The sequence below is a fragment of the Micrasema longulum genome, unplaced genomic scaffold, assembly GCF_059751315.1.
Source record: "Micrasema longulum isolate JH-2025_06_02 unplaced genomic scaffold, ASM5975131v1 h1tg001877l, whole genome shotgun sequence".
In the NCBI taxonomy this organism is placed as follows: domain Eukaryota; kingdom Metazoa; phylum Arthropoda; class Insecta; order Trichoptera; family Brachycentridae; genus Micrasema; species Micrasema longulum.
This window is the reverse complement of record NW_028279051.1, coordinates 1-17,921: the sequence shown is the minus strand read 5'-3', so window position 1 is coordinate 17,921 and position 17,921 is coordinate 1. Positions and strand designations below refer to the sequence as shown.

The following is a 17,921-nucleotide window of genomic DNA, read 5'->3' as shown; positions in this document are numbered from 1 at the left end:
ATTTTCTTTTGAAATTTAATTTTTTCAAATCACTATCTTTTTACACAGCAAAGAAAATTTTTGTAGCATTATGCCTATATATGTAATCAGATTTTGTTACATTAAGTGAATTTTTACATAGTACCCAACATACATAATGAATTATTATGTAATTGAGAGTACATAATACTTTGTACCTTTGTTAATTTGAGTATTCATAAGAGAATATTATTTTTATTATTACCTTACCGAATCTCATTTATATTGTTATACATTATTATAAACTACAATAAAAAAGTCGCTATGCAGTTGTATTTTTTTTATTCATTATCCTTAACACACCAATTTATTTCACAAATACATTGAGTTTTAAAAAAATATATATCATGGATGTTTTGAACCCTTCTGATTTTTTGGCGGGACCTTAAAAATGCTCGGATCTATGTGATTTAATGGAGCATCATTCATACACCCGGCTGGCCGTTTCCCATCGCCAGGATCTTCTAGTAGATGTGGAGCCAACAGCAGAAATAATTGCTTTTAAAAATATAACAATAAGCATGTTAGTAATGCAAGATATGTACATTATAGATACAAGTTATTACATATTAACACTAAGAAAATCCGTGGCCAATTTTAAGTAATATTCTATTAAGAAATTGGCTAGCAGTTTTTTAAAAGATAAGATTAAAAACTAGTAGATATTGGTACTTTGAACCCTGTATCACTATTCAATTTTCATTATATTTATATAATGACCATATTTAAAATCACATATTGTATCGGGGACTTGACTAATTCTTGCAGTTTTTTTGTGGAATTGGAATGTTTTTTATAAAAAAAGCAAAGGAATGTTTTTTATAAAAAAAGCAAAGAACATGCCATTGAAGTATTGTATAGACAATACTTTCAAGCGATAGCGCTGGCAAATACTTTCTCCCATCTTTCTGGCAGCTACATCTCGAAAGAAGGACTCAACTTTTGAGGTTATCCACGAATCGAGCCAGTTTTTGGCACCTTCACAAGAACGAAGTGCTGCTCAACCAGGCCATGAGTCATCGATCGGAACAAGTGGTAATTGGAAGTAGCAATGTCCGGTGAATACTGCAGGTAGGGTAGGACTTCTCATTTGAGCATTTCAAAGTATGTTTTGATTGGCCTTGCAACATGCGGTCGAGCATTGTCATGCTGCAAACTTGCTTTGTCAGTTAAGTTCCAACAGAGCATGGTCATTTTTTGGAAAAAAGTCATGCAGTAAAATTCTAGCAAATATTTTTTCTGTAAAAAAATATGGTCTTTACACTTCGGCGGAATAACGTTTACTGTTATTTCAATATTCAGAATTTGGCTAAAGTAAAAGGGCTAAGATAACAACATCCGTCAGGAAACAGTGAGAACTTATTCAAGTTCCTATTATTACAAATAAATTATTATAAACAAATATTTTGATCTGCAATAAAATGGTGATAAGACAAAAACTTTCTTAGGATGTTTTCAATTTCACAAGCTTATTGTTATGAGTTCAAGGTTTTGTTCATACACATCAAAAAAATTACGATACAAAAAAAAACTTTTGTGTGTATTTATAATCATATAATCACAGAGGGGATACAAAATATTTTTTTTATTTGAATAACAGTTTGCTAAGAAATGTTTTTTTACATAAATACACACCTCTGTCCAAGGTACAACACCAGATTTAGAGAACACGGCTTGCCATCCAGGAATACCTTGATGAACTAGAGCCATCCGGAAGTAGTAAACAAATGAGTCTGCTAGCCATGTCCAACTCCCTTCGTTATCCAATAACCAGATGGACCATTGATTGTCAATGTGCATTAGACATGCCTGACCATAATGAGAAACATTATTAAAAATTGAGAAACGTTTTGAGAGAGAGAAGCTGAACAGTTATTGGTAAAATTACTTAGAAGATCGTGTTGAATAAAATGATGTTATGTACTCTAGGTGCATTCAATAATATAATATATTACACGCTAGGCATATTAAATTATGTATATTACACTAAGTATATTTTTTGGGGAAAAGAAACATTTGTGTTCTTAGTTCTTATACCGAATATTTACATAATGGGAAACAAATGGTGGTTAGAGGTAGGTTCGTACTTCTGATCTTTCATTATTATTACTAAAATTTGAATAATGTGGACTTAAGACATCAGAATGTACTTTAATATATTCACAAAGATACAAAATGCATGCAAAAAAATTGTAAATACAGAATATTTATGTGATTTGAGTAAAGATGCAATTAATATAAATCATTATAAATCACCTTTCCCTTTCCTTTGCAATCATCAATCTCAAATACTTTACTTTTTGCCCCAATAGCTGGCTTTTTATCACCACTGTTTGTTTTAACATTGGCATGATCAAGCAACTCCTTTAATGCTGGGCTTAATGTGAGATCACTCACGGAGTTTATATTTATCATTCCGACTGGTAAAATATCCTCTTCTAAAAAAACAAATACACTTTTTTTTATTTTGTTTGAACCAAAAATATATTTTTTGTTTTTTATCACTGTTTTTATTTTCTCGCTTAAAGTGAAATGAGTAGAGGAAAAAAATTTTTTTTCCCTAAAATAATTTTATGTTAACCAGACGTACACAATACCTATTTTCACAATTATTGAACAAAAATTCTGCATCTTGTTTAGTAGGTACCATCATGTTTGATTATTTTACTAGCCAAGATGACATATTCTTGGGCTTCGGTTACAATGGGAAGTTAACAGAGTTATCTTAGACTGTCTATAAAGAAAAATCGATATTTGTCTATAAAAATGAGTATATTTGCATTAAGTATCTTCATCGGTAACTTATAATTGAACATGTTTAGAAGAAAAAATTGTATGCATATTCTGCTTTTCATGCAAAAAACTTAATTTTACTTTGTAAAATAAATATAATTGTTAAAATAAAATTAAATTGAAGATAAATGTTAACTTCCCATTGTAATCGGGGCCCTGGTGGTTTATGCATGTGATTTATACATATAATAGAAATAATACATTACGTGAATATTGATAACTCCATTTAAGTTTGAATCCATCAGTAGATAAATAAAAATGGCGTATATCCTCTGGAAGAGTAACGGAATGCCTCTGTTCCCAAGATGCTAAGACTGCTCTATCTACGGGCATTTTACGCTCTACTAAAATTTTTGATATTCGTGGATTGATTTCTGAAAACGTATGAAGTAAAACAAACAAATCTCAGTAATACTATATTCCACTATTTACTGTAATTAATTTATTGATTTTACTGTTGACAGTATGTCAGTAATGTCTCGAGACAAATGTATTTTTATTGACTAATCTTAATAATTAATTTTATATTGAAAGCTCTAACTTTGTGGTTATTCATTATAATAAAATAAATAAAAACTACTTTGTTAACTAGTTAAGTATACCTTGATAAAGAAGCTTGTATAGCTTTGAAACCGGTCAGTAGAAAAAAAAAAAGTGGTTAAAAACAAAGTTGCTTTTATTTATTAATCTTAATAATGCTTGTATTTTTATTATTTACCTAAAAGCTTGATGACACCCAAAATTAAATTTTCGTAAAAAGAATCTTCAGACACAACATCCACACAAAATGTCATTGTACATAAAAATAAAATAAATCATTTTAGTTCATTGATACAGCAAAAAATAACATCACCATAGCAACATGCTCTACTGAAATAATCTTCTATTTCTATTAAATTTGATCAAAAATACTATTGGATTTAGTCTTGCTGGGTAGGTCCAAAATAAAATATATTTTAGTTTTTAGTAATAATATTATTCTTATATATCATTAAATGTACCTATTCTAAAAAAAGCATTGTAAAAGAGTGCAGTAAAATCCTTCTGAGGGTATATTCAATGTTATTTTTTACTGATTTTTAGGGAAAAAATATTATGGTATAAGACATTTTAACAAAGGAAATCCCAGTTTCTTTAAAAAAATATATAAAGGAGAAAATAATTTAATTGTGATATTTATACAGGTACTACTACGCTGTGTCTGTTTTTTTAAATATGCCAATGTTTAGTTTAGAATGTAATAGAAGTGTTGTGATTAATAATAATGATCAAAAGTACGTTTAAACTATTTTTATTTTTGGTTTCCCTTAAAATCCCCATTATGCCCCCCCCCCCCTTCTGTCCCCACATTGCTAAACTTTGGATGCGATTATCTTAGAATCTATTATCCACATGTTTGTGGGTTACGTCACCTCATTTGCTTTTGTCATTCCCATACATAAAAGTTTTGTACTTGAAAAACTCTTAATAGTTAATATTGTGGGTATTTTTAGTGGCACCAATCTTTAAAATTCCGTCAATTCTCATTGATACATATGTAAACACTAGATGCAGCACTAAGTGCCCGATTTGTGTTCCATTCTACCAAAATTCCGGGCATAGCTTGTGTTTGGTGGGAAATAGTATTTTACGCGCAGCGGTAACGAGACGGATAGTTCGTTCTTTAATTTAATTTTGTTATATTTCCATCAAAATGCCATTCTGTATGTAAAGTAATACAAAAATACATCCACAAATATTTGGAAAGCTGGCGGAATAACATTTCATCCAGTAAATGAGTCTTTATTTAGTTTTAAAATAAAATTAAGACTTAATTTTCTTTCCGTTAACGTGAACAATTTACAATGTCTTTTTTAGACACTTACAATGATTTCCTTATATCTACTTCTGGTGGGGACAGATGTCAATACACCACAAACTAAATCCCCCAACCGCCTGTATTATTGTCTGTATGTTTTATACGATGCAATAATGTTAACTGTATGGAACCATGAAATTATAAAAAAAGTATTTTCATTTATTCTTGGTCAATTCATATTTTTTACTAAAATAAATGGTAAGAACACCTATTTATTCATTTTGTGTCTCAGAATGTCTTGCATATTTATTCATGAGGTTTAGAAAGCTAATAATACAGAATCAATTATTTTTCAAACTAAATACTTGACTTAAAAGTCAATAATAAATACTTAATCGAAATAAATACTTCAACTAGTAGAAACCACCCTGGGTCTTGGTACGCAAGTGTTTTTTCTTGTACACGCTAAGCAAATGTGAAACTGCAAAAGAGCGCAACATACAGATTTGAATTCATTGTGAAGCGGCATAGACAGTTATTCCTTTTCACTCTAAAATGCATTTTGCATGGCAATGTTGATGTGGCATGATGGAACATGCTCGCCCCCTTCTCCCCTCTACGTGGCGTTCGCCTTTTTTTAAACATCTATTTAGAACATTTGTTCTAAAACATCATTCGAACCAATAATTGTATGAAGCATCATCTCTAATTATTATACCTCAGTGTCAATTCCATGTTTTCATTAAATTTAATTTTTTGCTGTCAGTATGAATTTTTACTCTAGGCATTTCTTATTTTATGGAACTTCTTTCGCTATCAGTTGGTTCGATACTTGGATGAATTAGCATATTTGGACACTGTTATCCAATAAAAAGTTTAACAGCAAAATAGAGTTTTGTATAAATCGCATTTGAAGTTCAAATTTGTTTATGAAATCCAGATTATTATTTTATTTTTCCTCTTCTGATATTCACAAGTTTTGCCTTTATTTTAAAAACTGTTTATGGCAGAACGAAATATTCATATTGATCTCAGGGTTAAACTTAAAAACCGAAAAACAACATGTATCCTCAGAGTAATGCAGCTTAGCGCATTATTACTCTGAGATTGTATCGCATAATTGGTTATTGTATAACACCGCACTGTCCATTTTTCAATTTTCAATATAAATAGGCACATAAAAATAAAATTGACAAAAATATCCAACTCTAACTGAAAATTTCTCATGAATTCAGAATGTATTCTGTATTTGCTTTGTAAGGAAAAGTATAGGAGAATTCACAATAAAAGGTCAGGTTTTATTCAAACAATTTTATTCAAAACACAGAAGTCAATCCAGAAAGCAGTTTAATAAAAATGATACAATCTAAGAAAAACCAACATCGATCTGAAAATGAATACCTCGAAAAATACGCCAATCTGTCGAAAGAACCGATCCCTGTTTCACAAGTAACTACACTAAAATACAAACTTAAAGTAAAAACACTTTCTGTGGCATTTTACATTACTCGAAGTAGGATCCAGAAAAGACTTTAAAAAGGAAATTTGCAAAAATCTTATAGTATACACATTTCTTCTACACATTATTAAATTAAATCTAAACAGCATATTTATACAACCTATACAGGTACTTTTTAACTGAACATGTTTTCTATGATACATAATAATTCTATTTAATAAAACAATTATGCCTTTTTGCTTTTGAAAATTATATTAAAATAAGTACACAAATACCAATAACACAATTAAAATTATTGAGATATTTTACATGTTGTGTTTGGTATAGTTAGGGTTCGAGGTTGACTGCGGTAATTTTCAAATAAAAATAAATATGCACTGCCAATTTTGTCTCATAAATTTTTAAAGGCATAAGTTATTAATTTGACCAAATAGTACCATCTTTAATTCCTCACCATATCATTATAAATTCCAATTTCAACAGCCTTCATTACAGTCATTCTATAAATACTAAGTAAAAGTATACGCAACCAAATATTGGTTGCATATAAATGTGATTATCAATATTATAGACAATTTGGAACAAGATCAATTAACTTAATCAGAATAGGATAAAAATGTATTTATGGCAATTATTGCTGACTTTTTATAATCTGTTAAAATAGTTTTCAGAATTTATAATACACAGAAATCTTCCACACAAAAATAATACATTTCATTTTCAAGTAAGTGAATTGTATAATTTTTCATATGTAATTCTAACTTTACATACGGCACATTTTATATATATTATGTAAGTAGACTTTACTAGAATTGTACATTTACGTAAATAAGTAAAAATTCTTAATTACATCATTTTTGCTACAGCAAATCATCACTTGCAGTTTCCTCACTCAAATCCATATAAATTGCAATATTTTGAGTTTGTCCAAAGATAAGACCGGATTTCACCCCCTAGGGAGTTATTAAGACTAACAAATTACAACAGATATGGAGAACATTCTAGAGAAGGAGCCTAGACTTCCATATTCCCTTTGCTGAAATGTTCTCCGTCTCTATTGTATTTGTTAATCTATATAAATGAATTGATAAAAGTCGTATTTATGTTACTAAAAAAAGTGACTGATTTGACACATGAATACATTTTACAAATTTCTGTGCATTTTATACATAATATGATTGTATTATAAATCTATAAATGATCAAATATCACAGATAAGATATTTTATCATGAAAGTGACCTGCCTTATTCAAAAGTCACAGAAGTATGTTATCTACTATTCAGAGTTTAATTAATTTATTTTTATCTAAAAAAAAAAAAACAGTAATAAAGTCTGTAAATTTTATTTTTACAATCCAAAAACAAATAATATCATTAGCAAACATCCCTTTGTAATTTTTACCACATAAGAGTTTAATATATTATAACACAACTAGTTTCATGTATTCTGAATTACCCATCATCATTCATTTTAAATAAATTCAAAATGTTTTTCCACAAAGTAAATGCTGAAACAATAAATAATATTTACAATGCATGTTTAACCCTCAGCTACACGCGCGATTAGGAGTTATGTTATTACACATGCACGATACTCCATACAGTAATTTGCTTTAAGCCATTTCTCATCAATGAGTTTTCAAAAGAGACACAAATTGAATGGGATGATTAAGAGGACTTAACAAGAAACGACAAAAATACATCCATCGGATGTATCACATACAGTGATGATCATAAAAAAACCCGTAGTAAAATTTTGATTGTTAATTCGTAAATCGGGTTGTGGTCCCGTGGCTAGTGTCTCGGACTCACAGACCAAAGGTCCGTGGTTCGAATCCCACTCTACCCCAACTTGATTCCATTTTCTAATAGTGAGTTATTTACAACTCGTTGAAAATGGCCCTCAAAATTAAATATTTGGGTAAATCATAAGAACGCAAATATTTCTTTTAAAACAAAAAAAAAAAAAAAAAAATTCAACTTTATGGCAATATTTCTCGAAAATGGAAGTTGATTTGAGAAATTTGTTTTACATTATAATTAGGGGGGTGGTTTGGTAATTAGTTAATGTATTTTAAAACAGCTAAATAATTTTAGTCTCATGCTACATGTCTAAGAGTAAGCATTGTCCGCTTAATATGGAAAGTTCCAAGCAAATGTTGATTGTCGAAAATTCTCGCCTTTTTGGAGAAATTAAAAATTGGTGAAATCGCCAAACGAGTTGGGTTTGTCGAAAGCTCTGTGAGGGCTTTCATAAAAAAACAAAAAGAAACTGGTTCTATTGAGCGTAAAAAACGAAGCAGTCGGCCCAGAATTACGTCCCCGAGAGAAGATCGTAAAATAGTCAAGGTCATGTTAAATAGTCGATCGATGACTTCTGAAGAAATACGCAAGGAAGTGTAATCTACCAGCCAATGTGTTTAAGAATAACCGTATCCAGAAGATTGATAGAGAAGGGTTTCCAGGTGCGGAACTCTGTAAATAAGCTTCTCTTAACAGACAAGACGAAGAAGACTCGGCTCGAATGGGCTATAAATCGATATCATAACCGACTGGCAGAAAGTGATGTTTTTCGATGAGTCCAAATTTAACTTGTTTGGCTCAGATAGAAGACAGCAGGTGCGCCGTAAACCTGGAGAAAGGTTTCATCCAAAGTGTATGAGAAGGACGATAAAACATTCACCTTACGTCATAATACGGGGGTGTATGACAAGTCATGGCGTTGGACCAGTATACTTTGTACAAGGAATGATGAATGAAGCACAGTATAAAATAGTTGTCCAAAATGACGCCATACCTGCAATAGGGGCTTTACTGAATTTGACGAGGATCCAGTTTTTCAATACGATTCCGACCCGTGTCATAGAGCTCGTTTTATGAGTACAAGACCAATATGTTTAACAAAATTTTAATGCTAATCCTTCATAAATAATGTAATCTCATTATTGATAACCAATTTCAAGGAATTAATGGGAATAATGTCTATGAAATGGCCCGGAAACAGTCCTGACCTGAATCCCAATGAAGGAAAAATTAGCCAAAAAAAGGCGAAAAACATCATGGAGCTCAAAAAACTCATGATTGATGTCTGAAAAAAAGAAATTATTAGTTCACTGCATGAATCTATGCCTAACAGGATAAAACTTGTTATAGAGAATAAGTGTGATGTTACAAAATATTAAATTGTTATTATTATTATTATTATTACTAGAATTGTATTTACCACAACTTAATTTTAATGTATAGTTTAAGTACCAAATAATATAAAATAAAAGAAAGCAAAATCTTACCGTTTCAACAAAAGCAGAAAATCCAACTATTGTTAACTCATTAGTAAATCAGCCTATATTGGGAGATATCAGTTCTTAGAACATAATTGTAATTTTTTTAATTATCTTAAGCTTTTGTAATTTAATTTTGCTTGCTTTTGTAACTTAATAAACGAATACATGTATTCCATAAGTTTTTTTTTGTAATTTTATGACTTTATCAATAAAAAAAAATAATAGGGTTTTTTATTATGATCCAGGGTCTACAGTATTCTCTAGTTAAGCAAATTGTACCTCCAGAGATTTACGAACAAAGAAGTAATAATGATCTCCTGTACAAAACAATCAAAACTCTGCCTGTTCGAGGACTACTGTGGCTTTGCATCATTTTGGAACAATTTAATAGCAATACATTCAAGTTTCCTCTCAAACATAACCATAATACACGCTTCACGTCTAATGATGGCTTGGTAGTACCAAAAGTATGTAATAAATATGGAAAAAGAACTCTCAAATATTTGGTACCTAGAATTTTTAATTTATTACCAAAAGAACTTAAATTTAACTCACATTGTAACAGGAGCAAAATAAGAAAGTGGCTACTCGATCAAGAGTTTATATATGAATAGTAGCTTAGGTGTAAATATTTAATTTTTCATATATTTTCTTGTATTTAAAAAATAAATTTATATATTATTATTTGTATAAACCTGTTTATTCTGATCTTTCCGACTGTTAATTTTTATCTGTTATTCATTGTTTTTATAAATGTAAATAATATTATTAAGTCAGTATAAATATAATCTTCACCAACAAGCTACAAAAAGTGGCTTGGTGGGATTTTAGTTTTAGTAAAAATATAACAAGTTAATTTTTTTTTAAATTGTAAAAATGTATAATTATGCTATTAAAAAAATAAAAAAATAGTTATCACTACTGTAAAATCATCATTTAATTGAGTAGGGGTTGACATAAAAAATGTATGACAAGTACAAAATTAAATAAAACAGTAAAATACGAATATTTTACAAATTCACAAAACAGTAGGTAGTGTTAGTGGCCCCATTTGAGTTCCAGAATAAAGAAAAATGTCACGGTATACTTACTCAAAATTAAAAAAAAAAATTGTATTAGTGGCTCCAAATGAGTTTCAGAAAAAGTAAACGAAAATGTCACATAATACCTTCTCAAGATTGTTATATTTTATAAATAATAATAAACAAAAAATAAGGATAATAATTAAAGTGAAATCAATCTTCACCGTCTTCATCGATGTTGACCATATAAGCTATGCATTTTGTAAATTGTCAAAAATAGTGTTTGCATACAAATCAGGTTCACTTGGAGCAACGCACAGTTGTTTTATTACTCATACATTTCCTACACTCATGACAGGAGCCGCACCTTCAAAGATTAGAAACCGGAGGTTATTCTGGAAGTATTTCTTGATATTTTATGAGGAATACCTCGCCTTTAGGAGGTAGAAAACTAATGCCCCGAGGAAATGCATTCATGAAACATAAACACAGGCGCATGGCACCAAGTAGCGTAATCAGGACCTTTTCACTTTGACACTTGATGACAGACTGCTAGTTGATAGTTTTTACCTGCGGCACTTGCCATCTGCGATGCAACTAATGGGCCATACTATTTATTTACCATACTATTTCAAATTTAGAAAAAAAAAAACAGCACACAGTGGCGTGGCGCATGTAACTAAGGGTTAAATAAGGATTTATTTGTCGAAAGTTATCAAATAATAAATATGTTATAAAGAATAAGAGTTATTTTAATCTATAAAATAATTACTTCTTTAAGCTAAAGTACTCTTTGTGCTAACTCGAGTAAACTAATCAGCTGAGCTAGATAGATATTTTAGTTCAGATAAATTATAGAGGAAGTACAATATTGCTAAAGGGTATAATATAATATTATTTTCGAGAGTTTACAGCAAAATATTCATTACTAAAGTGCGAGCAGCCCTTATGGGCATGTTATCAGTTTAGGAAATTTCAGCTTTTTATATAAACGAGTTGTAGTATATATATTACTCTTTCTATTAAATATATTATTCTTATAGCAGGATCTTATTGAAATAATATTAACAAAGTTTAAATGCATTATTTGTCATTGAGGTACTACATAAATACGAAAATAAGTCATGACTATAAAATGTCTTTTAAATAAAGATTTTCCACTGAAATCAGTCAGCTATTCCATCAGGCAATGAGGTGAAAAATACCAGGATTAATCACTAGGACAATGTACAAATGGTATTGAACATAACTGGAAGCAAAATAATTATATATTTTTAGAAATGCTAACAATTATTATATACTTTATAAATGTGTTTTGCCTTCCTGTTTTTTGACATTCATGATTTTTTCCCTACTGCTTAAGTATAATGTATAAATAACTTCATTTTTAAAAATTCTGTCACTTCTGTATTCAAATCCAAAATAATATTGCTCGCTGACCATGCCACTTCTTATGCTATAAACTGTGCCCTATACATAATAATTACTTAACATATTATTTTTAAATTACACTATACACATGAATAAATTATCAAGTAGTTCAACGAGAATAAATTGATATTTTCCACAATTTAACTTTTACTGAAATGCTGTTTAAGATATTATTTAACAAAGAACATCTAAAAAGAAAAAATATGGTAAAATAACTTATGATATATTTTGTGGAGAGGGATTAACATTACTGGGTGCAGGATTAGGGTGGTGCTTTTTCCTTCCATGTCCCGAACAGTTATCGCATTCATCGGCTGAGTCATCTGAATCTGAATCTCCAATCTCTTTTTTCTTTTCATATATGCAGCAACCTGGATACATACAATTTATTTAATAATTAAGTACATATAACAAAGTGCAATAATTATTTCATTTACAAAGTTTTATAAAGGGAAAAAATGATAATATGACACATAAAAGTAATTTCCAGCAGATTTAAAACTCTTCTATTCTGTGTTTGTATAATCATTCGAATTGTTTGATAAACAAATAAATTTTTTCATATTTTCGGAACAGTAATAATATTTTTCAAGCGCAGTCTTTAATTATAGAATCATTAATATACTGACTGTCAAACTGTTGACCTGCTTTGGTTAGAATTTTATGTGTTGACTTTTGACCTTACATACATGCTGGCTGCATATCAATAATGTTCATTCCCAAAATACACATTATTTACAATTAACAAACACAAATAATAAATAAATTATTATTATGATGTACAACTTTTTTATCATAAAAATAAAAAATTTTAAATTATTTTTTCTTTTTTTTAGTATCATGCGTTGAACAAAATAAGAAGTAAATGAATTTTAAAGACAATTCAATAGAAAATAAGTTAATACAAAACTAAAAAAAAAGAAAAGTACCTAAACCATATTTTTATAAAATAGTATATTTACAAAAACTTATGTATTTTCGTATCATATAAAGTAAATAAACACATAGTGTCGGTGATACTGCAATACCGCGTACCCTGTTTTTTTTACAAAAATGATTTAATGAAAGAAATTGTTATAGGGACCAAGAGCCATTAGTTTTTAATGATTGCCATTTTTAAATAATAACAAATAATTATAGTTTTTCTGATACTCAACTATTATTATATACGATTTTACTCAACCAAACATACTACATGTATGTTTGGTTGAGTAAAATCCATTATATTAACATAACACTTTTTAGGATCACCTGTTAAAAAAATCAATTGATAGTTTTGCAGTGTTGCTATCACCAACGATAGGTACAATAAAAATAAAAACATTACCAAACAATAATTATGAAACACTAGTTTTATGACGATGGGTCCAACAACATTGATTGGTTGGAAGAAATTGCCATTTGGCAATAAGCCCGCTAATTTACAATTAACATTATGTACAAAAAGTTAAATAAATGAGAAACAAAACTAGGTCACTGGTCTAAAACATGTGTTTTTTAATATAATTTTCCTCTGAATTATATTCCTTTTTTTGCTGGTTTTAGAAATAAAGCATGATTTTAGAAACTTACATTTGCTCTTTTTTTTGTTCATATTCTCGTTATCCACAGTATCATTGGTCCATTCTACTTTTTTTTCAGTCCGTGGTCTGCGGAGCTTCAATACCGCCACTGGGGGAGGTTGCTGGAATAAATTTTATTATATATTTTTAATCACTAGAATTAAATCTACACTCAATATTTAAAGCACTATCAAGCAATCTTTGTGATTTTCCTATTTTAGTTATTCACATTAATAATTTGTGTACATTCACAAAAATACACCAACTTTATTTTAAAATATTGCCCCAAAATACCCAGAATATAGAAAAAACTTTTTTTTGTGTTCTCGATGGAAATTGAACCCGGAACCTTTTGAGATACAATAAAAAATCAGACTTTTTAAACAAATTACTGATGTACACGGATTTAATCTTTTTTAAACTCAGAATTAGTTAAAGACGATCAAAATTATTTTTCTAGTGCTATGTGCATAAATTCTATGGCTATGTGACACAAAGTTTTGCAATTTTTCATTAGAGCTTTTAAATTTACTCATTAACTCATACCCACCGGAGATGGGATTCTCAGACCCTATGAATACGAAAATTATCAATTACGCGATAAATAAATTTTATATGCGATTTTCATTGAGTCAAATCTTTAAAAAAAAAATAGCTTCGATTCGAGACACAAATGAAAATTTTCAGTCCCGATATAACCAAAAAAAGCGAATAAAAATATAATTTGCAAAATATAGTTTTATAGTACCGGTCGGATGTAGTTTTGTGTGTTCATCAACATAAAATAAATTAAGATAAGAATTGGGAGATATTGTCAACCTTTAGCACGTGCTATTTTTAGACTGAGTTTTCCATTATAAACTAATACCAAATAAAATCTAAAAAAAACAAACAATACACAAAGAATAAAGGACAATATAACAATAATAATAATAAAGGACAGTATAGTTAAATTATTCCAGTAAAATGGCTAAATAGTGCAGAGCCAATTCTACCATGCATAAAAAAATACATATTTTATTTTCATATAAGTAGAAATATAAGTTATTTCTACCTTCTTTCTACCTTCTAACCATTAGCCACTACTTACTATTCAGATTTTTGTGGGTATTTAAAGCTTCTACACAAGCAAAACACGTAATAGAACATTACTTTGATCACGTCCGTGATGAAATGGCAAAGATTTTTGCGTTGTGTATACAGATTCTGGCTTTGAATCCCGCTTAAAACGCATTAATTGTAAATAAAAAAGCAATAATGTTGCAATTATTTATTTCGAATTTTAAAGTGCATATTTTGACGCCAGGTTTTTTGGGATATTAATATTAGTTTATAAAATCATTAATTAAACAATAAAAATTAATAAAGAATTTTACACAGACGATACTTAGGAGAACACAGCATAGTAAAGGATTAAGTAATAATCGGTTCTTAGAAATAATGTTATTAAGGAAAATGTAATTACTAAATAAAGACCATTCTTTTCCAATGTACAGGTTTCATGTAACTCTTCCACAGATGAAATGCTTATCCCGATTCATGATCTATTTACTTTTTTAGGTAACATTAAAACAAGAAGAATACAACGTATTCACAGCACGCGCACACAATGAAAGGTTTTTGACATAATCTCAAAGGAATAAATACATCAACATCTTGAATAAGTGCAACAGGCGCATGTGACGGAAATATCAGATTGACTTAGCACTGTCGTTAGGCATAATATATTTTAAACAATATTGCAAGCATGTATAAATGTTTGTAGACAAATATAGGATTTAACACATTCAGGAGTTTAGATTACCAGAAATTTACAGGTCTTATTACATGTATTATACCTAGTGGTTTATGGAATAAATTTCACTATTTTAATTTTCTATCTATGTATATTAATATCTGTGTGGAATGATTTTTAGAGTAAATCGGTCCTGAAAATATTGTGGAAGTGCGGAGATCAGTCCAAAATAGAATTATTATTTGAATAAATTTCTAGTCTATTTTATCATTAAAGTATGTTTTTTATACTTAATTTCCTATATTATTAATTTCCCGGTCTTACTCGAAAGGGAAGTGCATGAAATTAAAAACATGGTTTATAAAATACAAAACAAAATGATAGCAAAATAATTTTTATTTTCATTTCTCTACATTTTTTATATCCGTAATATCAAAACTTTGATGATGGACATTTAAAATTGAATAATTAACATTAATACATTTTTAGAAATTTAAATACTAAACATATAAACATTTCTTAAATTTTATTACGCATAACATTTCACTATGTCGGTTTATGTAACAGCAAAAGTTTGATATGAAATTTTATGTTATCATATACTGTTAAGAAGACTTACTTTATATTATTAACCTAACAATACAACCAGATACCTAAAAGGGCGAATAAAATAGGGGGTAAATTGAATTGAAATTTAGTGATTTATCAAATGATGGCACCATCTGATTTTAAAGATGAAATTTTATCATCTGTGTATCCTAAAAATTTGGAAAGGATTTGTGTAGTGTGTTCACCAAGTAAGGGGGGACGTGACCTGATGAAATTACCCCCCCTGCTAAACTTCACTGGTGGTCCGACCATCTTTATCTTTCCAACGGTGGGATGATCCAACTCTTCGACTAATTTGAGATGTTCTACTTGAGGATCTGTGAATACTTTATCTATGGCGTTGACTGGCCCAAATGGGAAAGGTGAACCCTCTAATATACTCATCCAGTCCTTCGTATTCTTGGTGATAAAAATTTGTTCTAAAATCTCTATTAAATCTTTTCTATTCTCAACTCTGCCAGCGTGAGTAGAATACTTTTTATCGACTGAAATATGTTGAATATTTAAAATTTTGCACAGGGCCTGAAATTGTTTATTGGACCCAGTTCCAATTATCAAATGGCCATTCTTGGTAGTAAAGGCTTGATAAGGAACAATACTTTCGTGAGCAGTGCCTCGTCTAACAGCAACAAGACCGCAATTCAGATAGTTGGATCCCAGATTTATCAAGCTAGCAACTTGTGTAGCGAGAAGGTTACATTCGATCTTCTGTCCCTCCCCAGTCTTCTGTCGAAGAAGTAGAGCAGCCATGATGGAGCCATAAGCGCATAGTCCCGTGGCTATGTCAGTCATGGGAACTCCCACCTTGGCGGGATGTTCACCTTCACTCCCGGTTATACTGAGAAGACCACCATAACCGGCAGCTATAACATCATACCTGAAGAATTTATTTTTTTATAATACAAATAATAAACGTACTATAGTAATTGTTATAAAAATGAACTAATTGCAGCCATACCCCGGTTTGGAAGCATAGGGGCCATCTGAACCATATCCCGTCACGGAACAATGTATGAGATGAGGAGCCAAATTTCTCAGTTTGTCATAACCAAGACCATACTTATGAAGTTTACCAGGAACATAATTTTCAATTAAAACATCACATTTTTTCACTAAGTCATAAATTACAGACGCTCCTAAAAATACATATCCAATATATATATTTTTTAAATCAATAGCTACAAGAATAGACTAAACATAATGAAAAATGATGAATTACTTGAAAATGAACAAAGAACCGTGCATTGCAAGATTTAAGCATAAGGCTGTACATAATAATAATAAATCCAATATTCAACGTCCATTCCCTTGTTGAAGCATATGGGGTCTGCAAACAAATCTCCATGTCTCTCTATTTGCTGTCAACTCTTGTCCGTCTTCCCAAGTCAGTTCCGCATCCCATAGTTCAGACGTGAACTACTAACAAACTGACTGCAATGAACATCGAGAGTTTGATGCCATCTAAAGTGGGATAGCCTGGATAAGGCTCTCGAAGGCATCGCCTGTATGTGACCAACGCAACCAAATAATCTCAGCTCAATGCTAAAAATTGCTGCATCCATTAATTTGTTTTTTTACAATTTTTATATTTATTTTTTACACTAAAGATCCCTCACTGTCCGGGTGTCAAGCACCGAGGGAAACATTTTACATCATTTTGAAATGCGCTCTAATACACTTACCATTTATTTCTATGCTACTTACAAAATCAAGCCACCACACACCCAAATTTCTTTTGAGAACCCTATTCTTAAAACTCAATAATTTATTATATTGGTTCCAGGTAGGTGCCACCATTCGCATAGAGGAATTTAGGTGCTATGCAGGCGTTATCTAAGGGGCATTAAGTTTTTATCGAGTATACACCCCATCTCCAAACAGCCTTTAACTTTAAATGCAGTGCCAGCTTATCGTAGCTGCACTACCAGTATTCAGAAACCATTTTGCCATTTCCTGTTGCATCACCCCACGTCCTTAAACCTCTCAACCCCTTTGATGACTATTTTACAGTTAGAGGATTTTGTCCATCTAATCGAAATTTGAAATAATTATGATGACATTTTTCTGGGTTACTGGGTGCTGAAAAACTTTAATTATTTACAAATATTTTATGTTTCATAATTTCTTTAGCCACACCCAGTGGTGCATAGGGCACTGAATTGGCAACCCAATGAGGAAGTTCAGTGCTACGGGAAATTGGAGATAAAAAA

General features: G+C 30.2%; 2 protein-coding genes across 3 annotated transcripts; both read right to left on the bottom strand.

Moving 5' to 3' along the window:
* Nucleotides 1-363: 363 nt before the first annotated feature.
* LOC148273665 (tubulin polyglutamylase complex subunit 2-like) lies at nt 364-3,897 on the bottom strand. Its single transcript, XM_088238389.1, has 5 exons — nt 3,530-3,897; nt 3,018-3,185; nt 2,275-2,456; nt 1,654-1,827; nt 364-516 (listed from the first exon to the last, which is right to left on the bottom strand). The coding sequence occupies exons 1-5, from the start codon at nt 3,603-3,605 to the stop codon at nt 364-366; spliced, it is 753 nt and encodes a 250-aa protein (XP_088094515.1). The 5' UTR covers nt 3,606-3,897.
* A 2,008-nt stretch (nt 3,898-5,905) lies between these two features.
* On the bottom strand, nt 5,906-17,871 carry LOC148273664 (succinyl-CoA:glutarate CoA-transferase-like). 2 transcript variants are annotated; one of them, XM_088238362.1, is made up of 4 exons: nt 17,394-17,871; nt 16,670-16,847; nt 13,378-16,588; nt 5,906-12,176 (listed from the first exon to the last, which is right to left on the bottom strand). In XM_088238362.1, the coding sequence occupies exons 1-3, from the start codon at nt 17,512-17,514 to the stop codon at nt 15,808-15,810; spliced, it is 1,080 nt and encodes a 359-aa protein (XP_088094488.1). In that variant the 5' UTR covers nt 17,515-17,871; the 3' UTR covers nt 5,906-12,176; nt 13,378-15,807. The 2 variants fall into 2 exon arrangements, with proteins under 2 accessions (XP_088094488.1, XP_088094489.1); XM_088238363.1 differs by having other exon boundaries at nt 16,931-17,851.
* Nucleotides 17,872-17,921: the final 50 nt, after the last annotated feature.

Excerpts from the sequence above, each read along its gene's own strand:
- LOC148273665 (XM_088238389.1), bottom strand. The coding sequence starts at position 3,605 with ATGACATTTTGTGTGGATGTTGTGTCTGAAGATTCTTTTTACGAAAAT. Across the intron at positions 3,186-3,529 it reads GGGTGTCATCAAGCTTTTAG|AAATCAATCCACGAATATCA; the intron begins GTAAATAATAAA and ends ATACGTTTTCAG. Across the intron at positions 2,457-3,017 it reads ATGGAGTTATCAATATTCAC|AAGAGGATATTTTACCAGTC; the intron begins GTAATGTATTAT and ends TTGTTTTTTTAG.
- LOC148273664 (XM_088238362.1), bottom strand. The coding sequence starts at position 17,514 with ATGCGAATGGTGGCACCTACCTGGAACCAATATAATAAATTATTGAGT. Across the intron at positions 16,848-17,393 it reads AAGTAGCATAGAAATAAATG|GAGCGTCTGTAATTTATGAC; the intron begins GTAAGTGTATTA and ends ATGTATTTTTAG. Across the intron at positions 16,589-16,669 it reads CCCTATGCTTCCAAACCGGG|GTATGATGTTATAGCTGCCG; the intron begins GTATGGCTGCAA and ends TAAATTCTTCAG.